General features: G+C 38.6%; 1 protein-coding gene across 3 annotated transcripts in view; it reads left to right on the top strand.

The window, feature by feature from the left end:
• KATNA1 (katanin catalytic subunit A1) overlaps positions 1-17,136 on the top strand; it is a 34,453-nt gene that overhangs the window by 11,482 nt on the left and 5,835 nt on the right. For all 3 annotated transcript variants that reach the window (XM_027551803.1, XM_027551804.1, XM_027551805.1), the window contains exons 4-7: positions 6,294-6,474; positions 9,460-9,581; positions 10,874-10,979; positions 12,198-12,356. In XM_027551803.1, coding sequence (XP_027407604.1) covers positions 6,294-6,474; positions 9,460-9,581; positions 10,874-10,979; positions 12,198-12,356 — 568 coding nt within the window. The remainder of the gene's footprint in view (positions 1-6,293; positions 6,475-9,459; positions 9,582-10,873; positions 10,980-12,197; positions 12,357-17,136) is intronic.

The following is a 17,136-nucleotide window of genomic DNA, read 5'->3' as shown; positions in this document are numbered from 1 at the left end:
AGCAGTAATACAGAATACACATGTTATCGTATTTATTTTTCACAATAAGCCTTCCAAATAATTAGTTATATTTTCTCTGTGTTTCAGGTAAAATAGTTGAGATACAGTGAAGTTAGGTAACTTTTCCCCATTATCACAAAACTAGTAGCTGGTGGAGTTAAGATTTGAACCCAGATGTGTGTGGTTACAAAGCTAGCACTCTCTGCCATATTGGTCATTCTCAAACTCTAGCATACATAAAGATCTCTTGGTGAACTCATTCAGAATGTGGATTCTGGGGTTTCAATCCCAGAGAGTCGGGTATAATAGCAGGGGAGCCCAGGAGTCTGCAGGCGATTCTAATCCAAGTGGTTGGTGGATCACACTTTAAAAAGTACTGTACCGAAGTGTATCTTCTCCAGTTTAGGATTGACTAATGGGCATTGATTGTTTTTAGCCACTTTCATTTTTTTCAGCTCCAGATACAAGTACTACTATTCTGTTATTGACGGTGATACCTTCTGAATATTTACTACGTTTTACCCTTACTCTTAAGTACTTTTATATATGTGTGTCTGTGTGTGTGTGTATATATTGTTTTATTTTAGAATTCACTAAAAAAAAAAACCCTCAAAACTACAGCAGTAGGCTCATTAAAGAAAAACAGGAAAATTCATAAAAGTAGAGATGAAATGATACAGTCATCCTAGTGCAACTTCTAGTCCTTTATACATTGTTTATTTTCATGGTTGTAGTTGTGCTATACCCATAATATATAACTTTGTATCATTTTTTTTAATCCTAATAGTAGACAGTTGCTGTACATTTACTGTGTTGCCAAGTACCATGTCAGTTGTTTTACATATATTATTTAATCCTCAAAACTGACTTAGAAGGTAGGTAGTAAACTGTTAGCCCCAACTTCTGATGAGAAAACTTAAGCTTAGATAGGTAAAGTACCTTGCTCTTTATAGTTACCTAAACATAGGTGATTTATAAGCCATCTTAGACCCTATTCTTTGCTGTTTTTAAAGGGTTGTTTGCTGCACTTTTAAGGAATATAACCTACACTGGTTAACCCCTTTTATCTTATTATAAATAAATTGAAAATTTTTCCACATCTATGTTTACTTTTTCTTAATTTCCAAAGTAGAACTAATAAAAGATGAGTGAAGTTGTGTTTTTATTTTATCTTGCCTATAAATATGTTTTACTCCTGCTTAACTTTCTTTTTGTCCCTCCTTCTGCAGAATCATCATTTTCCCCTTGTATTGGTCACTCTGGCTGCCGTAACAAAATCCCACAGACTGGGTGACTTAAACAACAGAAACTTATTTCTCACAGTTCTAAATCTATAGAAAGTCCAAGCTTAAGGTGTGAGCCAGTTTGGTTTCTGGTGAGGAGTCTTCTTGAGTAGCTGACCTCCTCTCTGCATCCTCACATGGCAGGGGAAATAGCAAGCTCTCTGGTGTCTCTTAATAAGGACACTAATTCTTAGATCAGGACCCCACCCTTATGACCTTATTTAACTTGAATTACTTCCTTACTCCAAATGATTACACTGGGGTTTAGGAATTCAGCATAATGAGTTTGGGAGGAATACAAAAATTCAGTCTGTAACAGCACCATAACCCCTTTCTTAGTTACTGGTAAGAACTTTCCAGTGAATAGATGTGGCCAGTGATTATTCAGGTGATTTCAGATTTAATGAACTGTTTGATTGCTGCAATCTTAACAAGAGGAGGCAGGAGGTTTCTCTCTTTGGGGTAGTAGAAAGTTGTTAAGTGAGCTTTTCATCTTGAAAAGTCTATAATGATGAGCTGTAGGGTCCCTCCTTATTGCTTCTGGCTTTCTTCCATATTTTGTTCTGTCTCTGATTTTAAACGCCCTGGATAGCTATTAGCTACAAAGTCCTCCTCTTTGACTTTATTTGCTACACCTTTCTGTTTCTTCCTGTAATTTATTTAACTTGGCTTCCTCAGCTGAATATCCCTCAAAACTCTTTATTTTTCTGTTAGTCTTAATCTGTACTCATGCTTGCTGCTGCTAAGTCACTTCAGTCGTGTCCAACTCTGTGCGACGCCATAGATGGCAGCCCACCAGGCTCCCCCGTCCCTGGGATTCTCCAGGCAAGAGCACTGGAGTGGGCATTTCCTTCTCCAATGCATGAAAGTGAAAAGTGAAAGTGAAGTCTGTCAGTCCTGTCCAACCCTCAGCAGCCCCATGGACTGCAGCCTTCCAGGCTCCTCTGTCTGTGGGATTTTCCAGGCAAAAGTACTGGAGAAAGCTTATTCTTTCAACTCTGTTGGGGATTGTAACCATGACATCGCCTAAATTTTAATCCCATTTTAGGAACAGAGTCAGTCGATCCTGCATTCTCTTCTAGTGCTGTGTACAAACATGGCTGTACAAGGAGTTTCATTGAAGGCTTTCAGAGGGACGATTAAAAATAGTGTAAAGCCATTAGGTATAATTCTTTTAAACTGTCTTTTAAAAGTCAGCCGAAGTCCCTCAAACATCTTCTCACCTCACTGGATAAAACCCAGTTTTCAGCATGTCCCTCAGCGCCACCCCGTGAGCCCCTGTCCCACCACCTCTGTGGCCTCACTGCTTGCAGTTCTGCCTTCTTGAATGAGTCAGATGCAAGCACCTCAGTTCTCTGCACTCAGCTTTCCTTCAGCTCAGGTGTGTGATGGCTTGTTCTCGAATTTCTTTGAAGTCTCAACTTAAATGTTGCCTCAGTAAGGCCTTCTCTGATCAGCCTGCCAGTATCATTCCATATCGCCTACCCTTCTTTGTTATACTTTCTTAGATGGCACTTAGCATCATCTGATGTACTGTTTATTTCTTCATTGAAACCCCATCTGCCCCCCATACACACTGCTGTGTAAACTTGTGAGAGTAAAGGCTTTTATTAAAGGTTTTTTTTTTTTTTTTTTTAATTTTTATCTTGAATTCAGAGTAGTGCCTGTCAGTAGTAATAGTTCAGTAAATTATTTCTCAGGTGAATGAATAGCAGTAAGAAGTGGATAAAGGGACTTTCCTGGTGTTCCAGTGATTTGGACTCTGCTTCCACTGTAGGTGGCACAGGTTCGATCCCTGGTCAGGGAATTAAGATTCTGCAAGCCATGTGGTTTTGCCCCCCAAAAAGTAGATTAAGTGTGGTACATTTTATGTGACTGACTGCCATCTAGCCGTTAAAAGTCATGTGTGAGGTAATGATGGAAAGGATACTAAAAATGCTTCATGATACAATGAGTAGAGAAAAATAAGAGCATTTGTATGTATGTGTGTGTTAGGCACTTAGTCGTGTCTGACTCTTTGTGACCCCATGGGTGGTAGCCCACCAGGCTCCTCTGTCCCTGGGATTCTCAGGCAAGAATACTGGAGTGGGTTGCCATTTCCTCCTCCAGGGAGTATGTATGTGTAATGGTTCCAGTTTTGTTTAAATGAAAGGCAACTATAAGAAAATAAACTAATATGTTAAGTGGTTAACTCTGGATAGTGGGGATACAGGTGACTTTTACCATTTGAGCTACTCAAAAACGATGAGAATCTGCCTGCGATGCAGGAGACCAGGGTTCTAACCCTTGTTGGGAAGTTCCTCTGGAGAAGGGAATGGCAATTCACTCCGGGATTCTCGCCTGGAGAATCCCCATGGACAGAGGATCCTAGCGGGTCTAGTCCATGGGATCGAAGAGTCAGACACAACTAAGTGACTGACACACACACACACACACACACACACACACACACACACGTGACTTTTTCAAATTCTTTATTACTTAAATATATTTCAGTGTCTATTTTTTTTAAAGGGAAAAAATATATATTTAAAAACAGTATCCCTACTTGGCTACCCAAGTTTCTAAATTCAAAATTGAACCCCCATCATTCCTTTCATAAAAATCAGTACATTGGTTTGGCTTTATCATCCTCCCAAATTCTCATTTCTCAATATGAAAGATATCTAGGGGTCTCTTTTTTCACAGTGTGTCTTTTATACTTTTATCATCACTCCATAAGCTAGGCTCTCATCTTATGCCTTGATAATGCCTCCCTGCTTTTTGTGATTCTTTCATCAGTGTATCTTATTCATTATGAGACTGGTCTTTCTAAAACCTTTTCAATGACAGTCAGCTAACAGCCAAGCCTCTTGAACTGGTGATATTTAGATCTACTTACTGAACCAGCTTATCTGTTCAGTATCATCTTTTTTTTGTTTGTTTTTAGTTCATTTTTCATTTATCAAAAAACATTTATTTGTTTGGCTGCACGGGGTCTTCGTTGCGGTGCGAGGGCTTTCTCTAGCTGTGGCAGGTGGGGGCTATTCTTCATGGTGGTGAGCAGGCTTCTCTTTGCAGTGGCTTCTGTTGTTGCAGAGCACAGGCTCAGTTGCTCCGTGTCATGTGGAATCTTCTGGGACCAGGAATTGAGCCTGTGTCCCTGCATTGGCGGGCAGATTCTTAACCACTGGACCACCAGGGAAGCTCCAGTATCGTCCTTTAGTGTTTATCGTTGTATCTTTATAGTTTGTCTTTATGACCTTTATGTAGATTAAGCTTGTCTTGCTTTCTTGCTTTTCCTCATTCATTTTCTTATCTGCAGTTGTACCATCTTATTTAGGTCAACTCCTAAAGTAGAAGGGTGTTTCCAGATCCAGTTTGCTTTGTGTCTTCAAGAGGCCATTCCCATTGCCACAGCACTAGGTCTCTTTCACATTTTCTGGTATATTTGCCTAGTCTTGTGTATCTTCTTTCTTAACTCTACCTGAGGTATTTGAGTACAGGACTCCCCTACCATTTTTATTGCTCATCTTACCCCAATCAAGTCTAGAAGCATAATAGTAGGAGCCTAATAAGTATTTGAGAGATCTCAATTCTGCCACAAAAATAAAGGTGAAGTGATCTACATAAAGGCAAAGCACCATACATGAGTTCTTGTAACTATCCATAGCCAGTGCTTGTATCGGGTTTTTTTAATGGAAAAATGATTCGGATCAGATCAGTCGCTCAGTCGTGTCCGACTCTTTGCGACCCCATGAATCACAGCACGCCAGGCCTCCCTGTCCATCACCAACTCCCGGAGTTCACTCAGACTCACGTCCATCCAGTCAGTGATGCCATCCAGCCGTCTCATCCTCTGTCGTCCCCTTCTCTTCCTGCCCCCAATCCCTCCCAGCATCAGAGTCTTTTCCAATGAGTCAACTCTTCGCATGAAGTGGCCAAAGCAGTGGAGTTTCAGCTTTAGCATCATTCCTTCCAAAGAAATCCCAGGGCTGATCTCCTTCAGAATGGACTGGTTGGATCTCCTTGCAGTCCAAGGGACTCTCAAGAGTCTTCCTCAACACCACAGTTCAAAAGCATCAATTCTTCGGTGCTCAGCTTTCTTCACAGTCCAACTCTCACATCCATACATGACCACAGGAAAAACCATAGCCTTGGCTAGACGAACCTTTGTTGGCAAAGTAATGTCTCTGCTTTTGAATATGCTATCTAGGTTGGTCATAACCTTCCTTCCAAGGAGTAAGCGTCTTTTGATTTCATGGCTGCAGTCACCATCTGCAGTGATTTTGGAGCCCCCAAAAATAAAGTCTGACACTGTTTCCACTGTTTCCCCATCTATTTCCCATGAAGTGATGGGACCAGATGCCATGATCTTCATTTTCTGAATGTTGAGCTTTAAGCCAACTTTTTCACTCTCCACTTTCACCTTCATCAAGAGCCTTTTTAGTTCCTCTTCACTTTCTGCCATAAGGGTGGTGTCATCTGCATATCTGAGGTTATTGATATTTCTCCCAGCAATCTTGATTCCAGCTTGTGTTTAAAATGATTTAAAAAAATGATTAATGAAAAATGATTAAATTTTATTAATTAAAACATGAGAACTATGATATATTCTAAATAAAATGGTACCAAGCTGTGTGTATGTTAGTACATAAATGTGATTTCTACACCTTGCTTTGTTCTTTTTCGTTTGATAAAACTCCCTTCTCTGATTATTTTGCTCTCTTTTCAGTTTTCAAGAATCAAGCTATTTTTTCATTTATCCTTGCTATACAACAGGTGTTTCGTTTCAAAAGCGAGGTGGTAATCACTTGCCTTCCTTTGTTTCTGCCATGTAACCATACTGCACCACAGACATGTCCAGTTTCAGTGCTGGATCTTAGCTTTCAGTGACCTGCAGTTCTGTCTTGTGTTCAGTTATTGCCATTGCTTCAAGTCATAGATTGATTTACACACTGTGTGTGTTCCTCTATATTTGTACCAACTCCAAGAGTTGATTATGAGTTTCATGATCTTGTCTTTGATTAGACCATCACCAGGACCTAGAAAGCGCCAGTCTTCTCAGTACAGTGACCCTAAACCACAGGGTAACCGTCCAAGTACAGCTGTCAGAGTTCACCGTCCATCCACACACAATCTTCACAATGACAGAGGGAAAGCTGTTCGTAGTCGGGAAAAGAAAGAACAGAATAAAGGAAGAGAAGAAAAGGTAAATGTTACTGATTTTTATAAGTTAAAAAGTTATTTATTAACCTTAAAAGTGAAGACTGTACAAATATTAATAATTTTTAGGAATTAAATCTGCTACTGTAATAAAACCATAGTCACACTGCACCTGGGGTAGGATTTTTCCTACTCAGTATTCAACAAATATTTTTGGTTGCTTTTTGTAACTTTCTATCTTGGTAATAAAGAAACATATTCTTTACCCATTTTTACCGTTTATTAATATTTTACCCTTTTTGCTTTATCATTTACTCTCTGTATACTTGATCTTTCCTGAAGCATTGAGGGTAGGTAAGTGTAGGAATCATGCCTTTTTACCCTTAAATATTTTAGTGTTGGTTTTCTAAATACTGGGACATTTTTTTCATACAAACACAAAGCAGTGATCAAAAATCATTAATTTTGCATTGATACAGTACTGTTATCTAATCCACAGACTTCTGTAAAATTTTGCCACTCTAATAATGTCATTTATAGCCCCCCCCCCCCCCCGCCTGCCAGGACCCAATATAGAAGCATATGTTGCATTTGGTTGTCACGTTTCTTTAGCGTCTTTTAATGTGAACATTTCCTCAGCCTTTATCTTTTTTGGCCTTTTTAAAGAGTTATTTTGTAGAATGTTCCTCGGTTTGGGTTCACCTCATGTTTCCTTGTGATTAGATTAAGGTTGTGCGTTCTTGGCAGGAGTGCCACTGAAGTGAAGTTTTGTTCTCCTCAGCGTATCATATAAGGAGGCACACAGGGTGTTTATTGCTCTGTTACTTGTGATAAATTGGATCACTTGGTTAGGGTGGCGTCTGCCAAGTCTCTCCACTATAAAGTTACTCTTTTTCCCTTTATAGTCATTTGTGGGGAGACACTTTTGAGATTATATAAATATCCTGTTTCTCATCAAAATTTTATTTGTTTCAGCATCCACGAGTTCTTGCCTGAATCATTTACTCCTCTGACAATTGAAAAATCATTTTCTAATGCTATTATCTCTTCTTTAATTAATTGACTTTGAATTGTAAGAAAAAGCTCTATCTCTTCCCCTTTATTTAATTTTATCTATATGGACTCATGGATTCTTATTTTATTCAGTGAATTAAAATTTGTTACTATCTTTCTGATGCTTAAATTGTCCAGGATTTGAGGAGCGGGAGACCCTTGAAGCTGGATCTTAAGTCTTTTTAACATGTACTCACCATTCTCTGACAAAATAGTGTGTTCCAGGCTCCTCCTGTATTTACCCTTGCTTCTCCAGGAAACAAGGTTCCTGTTAGTTCCTGTTAGTTCCCTGGTTCCTGTTAGTGAGGAATGAGCTTTATAAAGCGGGATTTCAGTGCAATGCTTACGCTCCCTTGCAGTAAGAAGCAGATAGGACTCTAAGAATTTAGTTTCAATCCTCTCTCTTCCACCTCCCCACTCCCTTGACTGAGGCACATACCTAGCCTGTGAAATGGTAAAGCACCGGATCATTTGTTTGGCTCGTTGTACCAAAAGGCCCCTCCACACCACCTGGGCAAAGTAAAAACTGGGTTATAGCAAATGTAAAGTCCCCAGTGCTGTTCTTCTCAACCATCTAACAGTCTATGCTGAGTTAGTCTACTCTTCTAAACAGTCGCTGTACAAGCTGACTTAAGAAAAGGAAATAAGAGCACAGAACCAAGACTCTTCAGAGAAATGTCTCTTCTATAATGGGCAGGTCTGTTGCCCATTATACAAATGACTTTTTTTGGTTACTGTTGAGTTTTAAGAGTTTTTAATATATTCTAGAGATTAGTTCTTTGTCAGATATATATTTTGCAGATTTTTTTTAAGTGTGTAGTTTGTCTTTTCATTGTTTTAGCAGGATCTTTCACAAGGCAAATGATTTTAATTTTGGTAAAGTGCAGTATTTCCTTTTATAGAATGTATTCTTGTTGTCAAGTTCTTAACCCTTTGCCTATCCCTAGATCCCAATTTTTAAAAATTTTTTTCTTAAAAGTTTTATAATTTTATGTTTTACATATAAGTCCATGATGTATTTTGAGTTGATTTTTATGTAACGTGTGAGGCTTAGCTCAAGGTTCATTTTTTGCCCATACATATTCAGTTGCTCCAACACCATTTGTTGAAAAGGATTGTTGAAAAGCTCAGGGAATTATATTCAGTATCCTGTGATAAATTATAATGGAAAAGAATATGAAAAATAATATATATATGTATAACTGAGTCACTAGGCTGTGCAGCAGAAATTAATACATTATAAATAATATATATTTCAATAAGATTTTTATACCATTCTCAAAAATTTGGGGGGAATATTCGTGTGGACCTGTTTATGGGCTCTCTATTAGGTTTCATTGAGCTGGCAGTCCACCCAGTGTTCAAATAGATGTTTTTGTGTTTCTCTCAAAAGTTTGAGATATCCTGCAGTGTCCTGTAAGTTTGTCATTGTGCCTTGGAGTGCTTTAGCATGCAGCTTTGTGGCCCTAATGACTGACATCACAGAGGATGGGAGGAAATCTCTTCTAAGGGATGAGGTGTCTCTTGGGGGAATATGGGAATAATCAAAAAGTGTTTTTGGAGCATCAGTAGGAACTGAGTAGGTGTTAAAGATTGACCTATTATCTTACCTAAAGAAACCATCTGTCCTTAACCTTATCTCTTCTAAAGCTTTGAGATAAATATACATATCTAATATTCACTAGTGACCACAATTTATCTCAATATTAATTTTTTCTGTTGTCAGTTCATATGCATAATATTTTTGTTTAACACGATTGTCATACTTTTTACATAAAAATAAAAATTCAGTATGAAACTCTGATGTTGATGTAGAATGATGACTTAACAGTCTTTGATTCTGTCCTTATTACTTGTACTGTTACATTAACTTTTATAAAAATGTCACTTGAGTCCAGTCTTTCTTTCTGATTCATAGAAATGAAATACAGTGTTTGAGTTAATCTTAAGCTCATGTTTTTTTCCTCTGTTTGTGTAGAACAAATCACCTGCTGCAGCTACAGAACCAGAGACAAATAAATTTGATAGTACTGGGTATGATAAGGACTTAGTAGAAGCTTTGGAAAGGGATATAATTTCTCAGAATCCCAATGTTCGATGGTAAGTTATAGCACAGCAAAACAACTGGATGTTGCTTTTTGGAACAGAAATGGGCATGCGCTGAAGATCAGTCTTTGAGGATAGAACCAGAAGACACATAATGAAAGACTTCACTTTGATTCAGGCTGTACCAGTTTTTGTTTAAATTTTTTAATTTAATGAAATAAATAATGAAACTTTTATTAAATTTAAAAATCCTATGTACAGAATGTCAACAAGATCACAAAAATTTCATCTTCTTTTGGGGACATTCTTTAAAGGTAAAACGGCAGTCACTCGTATGCGTATGTATTGCTGGTTATCTTTAGGTTTATACAATACATATTGCTCCTATATCCTCTTACTTAGGGCAGTGGTTCTCAACTTTATTAATATAAAATTAGAAGTTTGGGATTAACATATTACACACTGATATATATGAAATACATAATCAACAAGGATCTACTATATAGCACAGGGAACCATACTCAATATTTTGTACTAATCTATAAGGGGAAAGAATAAAAAAAAAAAAAAGATGCTCTATGTATATTTAACTGGATCACCCTCCTGTACACCTGAAACTAACATAACATTGTAAATCAACTATACTTCATAAATTATTAAAAAATAGATACTATATCTAATTGAACTAAAATTTATCACAAGTTCTAAAGTTCCATTTCCCACAAAGTTAGGCACATTCAGTTATATATTTTTTGTTAAAACTTTATTTTTAGGTGCAGTTTTGGGGATATTTTAAAATATATTATCACGTCATGTATCGTAATATATTATCACGCCATGTGTACTCGTAGTTGCAGTAGTGGTGGTCTTGTGGTTGATGATGATTTTGTGGCAATTTCTACTAACCTTGCTGTCCACCTCTTGGTAGAGTAGGGGGCGAAGCAGCTGAATTACAACCTGTGTCTGCTTTCTGCTATGTTTATTCTTATGTTTGTTTTTTAGTGGGCTCATTATTTCTAAACTATGGAATTTATGGAATGAGCATTTTAAGAACAGAAATTTATAATAAGATGGCATAATAATAAAGAGTAGGCCTATAGACCTGTGTTCTCATTCACCAAGCTGAAAATCATCAGTGCCAAGACTTGAAGATTCAGATTGTGCCCTGTGTGTGTACTGGCCGGTGTGGCAGGAGCTCGTCACAGTGTGTTAGTTCACGCGCGCCTAGGAAGAGGCTTCACGTTCTGTCGGCAACATAAAACCATGTGCTTTCAGTGACTCTCAAGAATGACTGCACTGAACTAAATATGTGGTCTAAGGTTTTAATCAAATATCTTCTCTTTCAGGGATGATATTGCTGATTTAGTAGAAGCTAAAAAGTTGCTTAAGGAAGCTGTGGTGTTACCAATGTGGATGCCAGAATTCTTTAAAGGCATTAGGAGACCATGGAAAGTAAGTTTCTTACTGTTAACAACATTGTCAAAGCAAACGGCAAATGCGTTGTGTAGAGAGCCAATATTTACCTGTGTTGACGGAAGGGGGAGTAGAACGTAGAGCAGGTACAGAAAAATTTAAATATGTTGTGTTATTCAGACGAAAAACTATTGCAAGGTTTCCAGAATAGGAAACAGATGCAGTGTGATCTTTGAAAAGATATACACATAGCAGATTTATAATGAACTTAGCAAATATGAACAAGTTGCCTAAATACAAAAACACTCCATTTTACATGTTGTGTTGCAGAACTTGTATCTGTATTTCTTGGAATTGTTCTTAAGAAATTAATAAGACGTATCTGCATCTAATGAGTACTCCTTTTTTAAAAAGTTTATTTATATATGGCTTCACTGGGTCTTCATTTCTGCACGTGGGCTCTCTCGAGATGAAGCAAGCTGGGGGCTGCTCTAGTTGCGGTGCCCGGGCTTCTCATTGCGGTGCTTTCTCTTGTTGCAGAGCACGTGCTCTAGGAAGGTTCTTAGGCTTCAGTAGCTGCAGCCCGCAGGCTCGGTTGTTGCGACTCCCGGGCTCTGGGGCACAGGCTTGGTAGTTGTGGTGCCTGGGCTTAGCTGTCCTGTAGCATGTGGGATTTTTCTAGAGCAGGGATTGAATCTGTGTCCCCTGCTTTGGGAGGCGGATTCTTTACAACTGAACCACCAAGGAAACCTTAATGAGTACTTCATAAAAGTCACACGCTGATCTGAAAAGTATCCAAATAACTCCTGGATTTGGGAAATGTGCTAATGGCTCGCTCTGTACTTGTTTTTTGGAATTCTTCAAATGCTAAGTAATAAGCAAGATACAAAATTCTAGACATACCTTGAGTTACAACCATGTAAAAAAAAAAAATCAACTAATTTGTTTGAGCAAAAGGACTAGCAGGAAATATATCTAGATCCTAATGGTACGTGTGTTAGGGTATGATATCAGTACTATAATATTGATTATATTTTTTCTCATCTCTTAGTTCCAAATTTTTAATAATGTGTAATTACCTTACTTTTGTAATGCAAAAAATAAATTTGTGATAAAATATCCTTCTGTTTATCTTTGTCTTTAACTTACCTCAGTATTACGTGTAAGTTGGTTGAAGACTGATTCTTAATAATGGAATTCTTGTGAATTAGAACAACGACATACAAACCTTTGCTGACACTGTTATATTCCCAACAGGGAGTGTTAATGGTGGGCCCACCTGGCACAGGAAAGACCCTCCTTGCTAAAGCAGTAGCAACGGAATGTAAGACAACATTCTTCAATGTCTCTTCATCAACTCTGACTTCCAAATACAGAGGAGAGTCTGAGAAGCTTGTTCGTCTTCTGTTCGAAATGGTGAATGCTTGAGACAACTCTAATGATTCTTTACTTCTAGAAGGGAAGAAAATTAATTGTAACTAACTCCATGGTGTAGAATCACCAGGCAGGATGCGCTTGTGCCCAGGGTATGGTTCCTGTGCCCTTGAAAGAAAGTGAAAAAGAAAAAGTGAAGTTGCTCAGTCGTGTCCGACTCTTTGCGACCCCATGGACTGTAGCCTGCCAGGCTCCTCCATCCTTAGAAACTTTTTACTAACATGGATTACTTGTGTTTCTCTTTGACTCCTTTTCTCTGGAGGAATGGCTGTTAGCTTACAGACATGCTTATGCTATGGGATCTGCGTTACTGATCTGCTGCTATAGGAATGTGAAATTATTATGTTTTTTAAGCCAGGCTTCGTTTTAATATAGTAAATTCAGTATTGGTAAATAATGGGGAAAGGTGAAAATCACAAGTAAATATGGAACTGAGATTACCTCTGATCTATTCACTGTATCAAATACCTGGAATTTAATGACATAATCTTTGAATTCAGTTCTTTGCTTCTTCGAGTTTCTTTTTCTTTCTTCCACTGCCATTCATCTGAGTATCAGTAGACAAAATATAATTCAACAAGTTCTGACTGAGTGGGTTGAATTCAGTAGCTTTTAGACTTTGGACTTTAAGTTTCACTTAACTGTTTCCATCTTACCTCATTTAAGAAATTGTTTAGTTATATGCATGAACACAGAGTTGCATTTATTATATAAATAGTGACAAAGATGTACATTCTTAGTCATGGTGGCCAAAATCTTAGATGATCATGCTAACATTATACTACATCTTCCTTCCTAGGCTCAGAATAAGACAAAACAAAAACCCTTAAAATTTAACGTTATCCATTTTCTGTAAAGGCTTCTTCCTGTTTCAGTTCCCATTTTTTTCTCCTTCAACTGTGATAATTCATAAGGCAGGATGTAAATTCTGACAGGTTCTTATGGATTATTAATAGTCCATCCCACAGTAGGTGTCTGATAGAGAACCTCTTAAATAATTTTGAAAAATTCTCTTCAGGGGAAAAAATTACCAGTATTCCAGAATAACTTGGTGTTTAAAAATGTAAGCTCAGTAGAATGAATGGCTAAGTATGGGGTCATTAGAGTCAGATGGCCTGGTTTAGATCCCACTTCCGTCACTTTCCCAGCTAGCTACCTGTGGGAGAATTCCTCTCCTATTGCTCAGTTGTTTTATCTATAAGAGGAGGACAGTAATTTAGGACCTACCTCTAATGTTTATGCTCAAGCTGGAATAAACATTGCAGGGAGAAATAACAATAACCTCAGGTATGCACATAACACCACCCTTATGGCAGAAAGTGAAGAGGAACTAAAGAGCCTCTTGATGAAAGTGAAAGAGCAGAGTGAAAAAGCTGGCTTAAAGCTCAACATTAAAAAAACTAAGATCATGGCATCTGGTCCCATCACTTTGTGGCAAATAGATGGGGAAACAATGGGAACAGTGACAGGCTTGATTTTCTTGGGCTCCAAACTCACTGCAGATGGTGACTGCAGCCATGAAATTAAAAGACGCTTACTCCTTGGAAGAAAAGCTATGACCAACCTAGACAGCATATTAAAAAGCAGAGACATGACTTTGCCAACAGAGGTCTGTCTTGTTAAAGTTACAGTTTTTCCAGTAGTCATCTATGGATGTGAGAGTTGGACTATAAAGAAAGCTGAGTGCCAAAGAATTGATGCTTTTAAACTGTGATGTTGGAGAAGACTCTTGAGAGTCCCTTGGACAGCAAGGAGATCAAACCAATCAGTCCTAAAGGAAATCAACCCTGAATATTCATTGGAAGGACTGATGCTGAAGCTGAAACTCTTAATACTTTGGCCACCTGATGTGAAGAAATGACTTACTGGAAAAGACCCTTATGCTGGGAAAGATTGAAGGCAGGAGGAGAAGGGGACAACAGAGGATGAGATGGTTGGATGGCATCACTGACTCAACAGACATAAGTTTGAGCATGCTCTGGGAGTTCGAGATGGACAGGGAAGCCTGGCGTGCTGCAGTCCATGGGGGTCGCAGAGTCAGACACAACTGAGCGACTAAACTGAACTGACCTCTAATGTTTGGAGGGTGGATTCAGCCAGTGCACTTCAGCTGCTTAATATAGACCGTGACTCATAAGAACTCATTAGTATTTACTATTACTGTTTAAGAATTATTTGACCACCTATTAGTATTAACTACAAAAAAAAAAAAAGAATTATTTGATTATTTTTTTAATGTAGGGAGTTTATTTTTTACTGTATTTTTTTATTTTTTTAAATTGGAGGATAATTACTTTATAATACTGTGTTGACCTCTGCCATACATCAGTATGAATCAGCCATAGGTATATAAGGTAGGGTTTTGTATTGAGGAAAAAGGACTGTTTTCTTCTATGAGGGAAAGCCTCTTACAAAGTGCTAATTTGTAGTATTTCTTTTTATAGTGCAGTTTATAAAATGTATCAAACAACTTATTTTTTACTGGCTTCCCTGGTATTGCCTAGGAAAATCTTAACCATCTTTAAATCTTATCTGGAGGGTGCTACCTTGAGCTGCTCACTTGATCAGAGGTTCAATCACAAACCAGTGCCTGCAGTTTAGAGCTCCTGCCTCTCTGAATTTTGTTTATGGCTCCCTTGAAACCAGCTTGATTTTCTCCTTTTCATCATGTGGACTCTCTCAAGGAGTAAAATTGTACTGCCTCTTATGTCTTGGTTTTGACTGCTCTGCAGATGACTGCCTCTCTCTTATGTGCCCTGCCCCACCAGAATCTCTCAAAGTGAGCATGGCTCAAGGCCTCTATTTTGAATAAGCCCACTTAAATATTATCATTACTATTTTTAATTAATTTATTTTTAACTGAAGGATGATTGCGTTATGGTATTGTGTTGATTTCTTCCATACATGGACAAATACTGTTTTTTAAATGATTTATTTTCAGTTGCACTGGGTCCTTTTTGCTGTCCAGGCTTTCTGTGTGCTGTGAGGGCTACTCTCCAGTTGCATTGTGCAGGCTTCTGGTTTCAGTGGCTTCTCTTGCTGTGGAGCACAGGCTCTGAGGCTTGGTAGTTGTGACTTCCAGGCTTAGTTGCTCCATGACCATGTGGAACCTTCCCAGACCAGGGATCAAACCACTGTCCCCTACAGATTCTCGCAGGCAGATTCTTATCCACTGTAGCGCTAGGGTAGTCCCACTTAAATATTAAAATCTGTCCAGGGTTTTTCACATGAGTTGGTACAGACACTTAAAAACTTAACTGTATATTGTTTTGTTATATTGTCAAGAACTTTCATTTTCAAGTGTCAGAAATCTAATCCCGGGTGATCCAGTGGTTAAGATTCTGCACTTCTAATGCAGGGGTCATGGGTTCCATCCCTGGTTGGGGACTGTGAGCCCACATGCTGCAGGTGCAGCTGATAAAGGGGAAAAAAAAGTAATCAAATCAATTTAAACAATAAGAATAGTATGTTGGGTGACATAACTGGGAATTATCAGGTTACGTTTTAGATTTTTAGGTCTAGCAGGATCCAGCAGTTCAGATGTCCTTGGGAATTATTTTTGTCTAAACATTTGGCTCTTTTTACCTCTGGGTTGACTTTGACATTAGCAGATCCATATGGTGACTAAGATCACCGTTAGAGGTTTAAGTCTTATTTTTGTTGTCCTAATGGTAATCCCTGAGAATTAGTCCTCATTTCTCAGTTGTTCCAGCAAAACTCCGGTGATTAATGTTTGGCCTTGCTTGAGTCACACGCTTGTGCCTAGACTCTCCTGGGACTCCAGCAGAGGTTGGCCTTACTTGAAGTAGTGGAGTAAGAATGAGAAAGAGATGATTTATGTACAAATGAAAAGGAGAGCTTCTCTTATCATAAGAAGGGGTGCTGCGCAGGCAGAAGAAACAGTTGGTGTCCTCTTCCACATCTCTCTATGATATTTTCCCAGGTCATCCAAACCCAATTTTAAGTGTGCCACATAGCCTCTGCTTTAATTTAGACCTTTCTATGTACCCTTAGTATGGGGGAAAACTCAAATCTAGTAGTTTTTGCTTGAAATTTGATTTTGTCATTGGTTCTGATGGTTGCTAGCTAAAATTTCAGTTACAAATTTTCTTGCATGTTTGCTTTTTTCTTTCCCTCCATCCAGTTTATCTTCCCCCTCTGTTTCTTGAAAAGAAAGTACCAAATTGTTTGTACATAGTGCCTAAAAATCCAAGTAAAAAGATACCTTAATTTAAAATGGTATTATCCTTTTGGAGCAAATCAGTTCAGTTCAGTCACTCAGTCGTGTCTGACTCTTTGCGACCCCATGAGTTGTAGCACGCCAGGCCTCCCTGTCCATCACCAACTCCCGGAGTTCACTGAGACTCATGTCCATCGAGTCAGTGATGCCATCCAGCCATCTCATCCTCTGTCGTCCCCTTCTCCTCCTGCCCCCAATCCCTCCCAGCATCAGAGTCTTTTCCTATGAGTCAACTCTTCGCATAAGGGGGCCAAAGTACTGGAGTTTCAGCTTTAGCATCATTCCTTCCAAAGAAATCCCAGGGCTGATCTCCTTCAGAATGGACTGGTTGGATCTCCTTGCAGTCCAAGGGACTCTCAAGAGTCTTCCTCAACACCACAGTTCAAAAGCATCAATTCTTCGGCACTCAGCTTTCTTCACAGTCCAACTCTCACATCCATACATGACCACAGGAAAAACCATAGCCTTGACTAGACGGACCTTTGTTGGCAAAATAATGTCTCTGCTTTTGAATATGCTATA

The sequence above is a fragment of the Bos indicus x Bos taurus genome, chromosome 9, assembly GCF_003369695.1.
Source record: "Bos indicus x Bos taurus breed Angus x Brahman F1 hybrid chromosome 9, Bos_hybrid_MaternalHap_v2.0, whole genome shotgun sequence".
In the NCBI taxonomy this organism is placed as follows: Eukaryota; Metazoa; Chordata; class Mammalia; order Artiodactyla; family Bovidae; genus Bos; species Bos indicus x Bos taurus.
The sequence above is the reverse complement of the archived record's forward strand: the minus strand, read 5'-3'. Positions and strand labels throughout refer to the sequence as shown.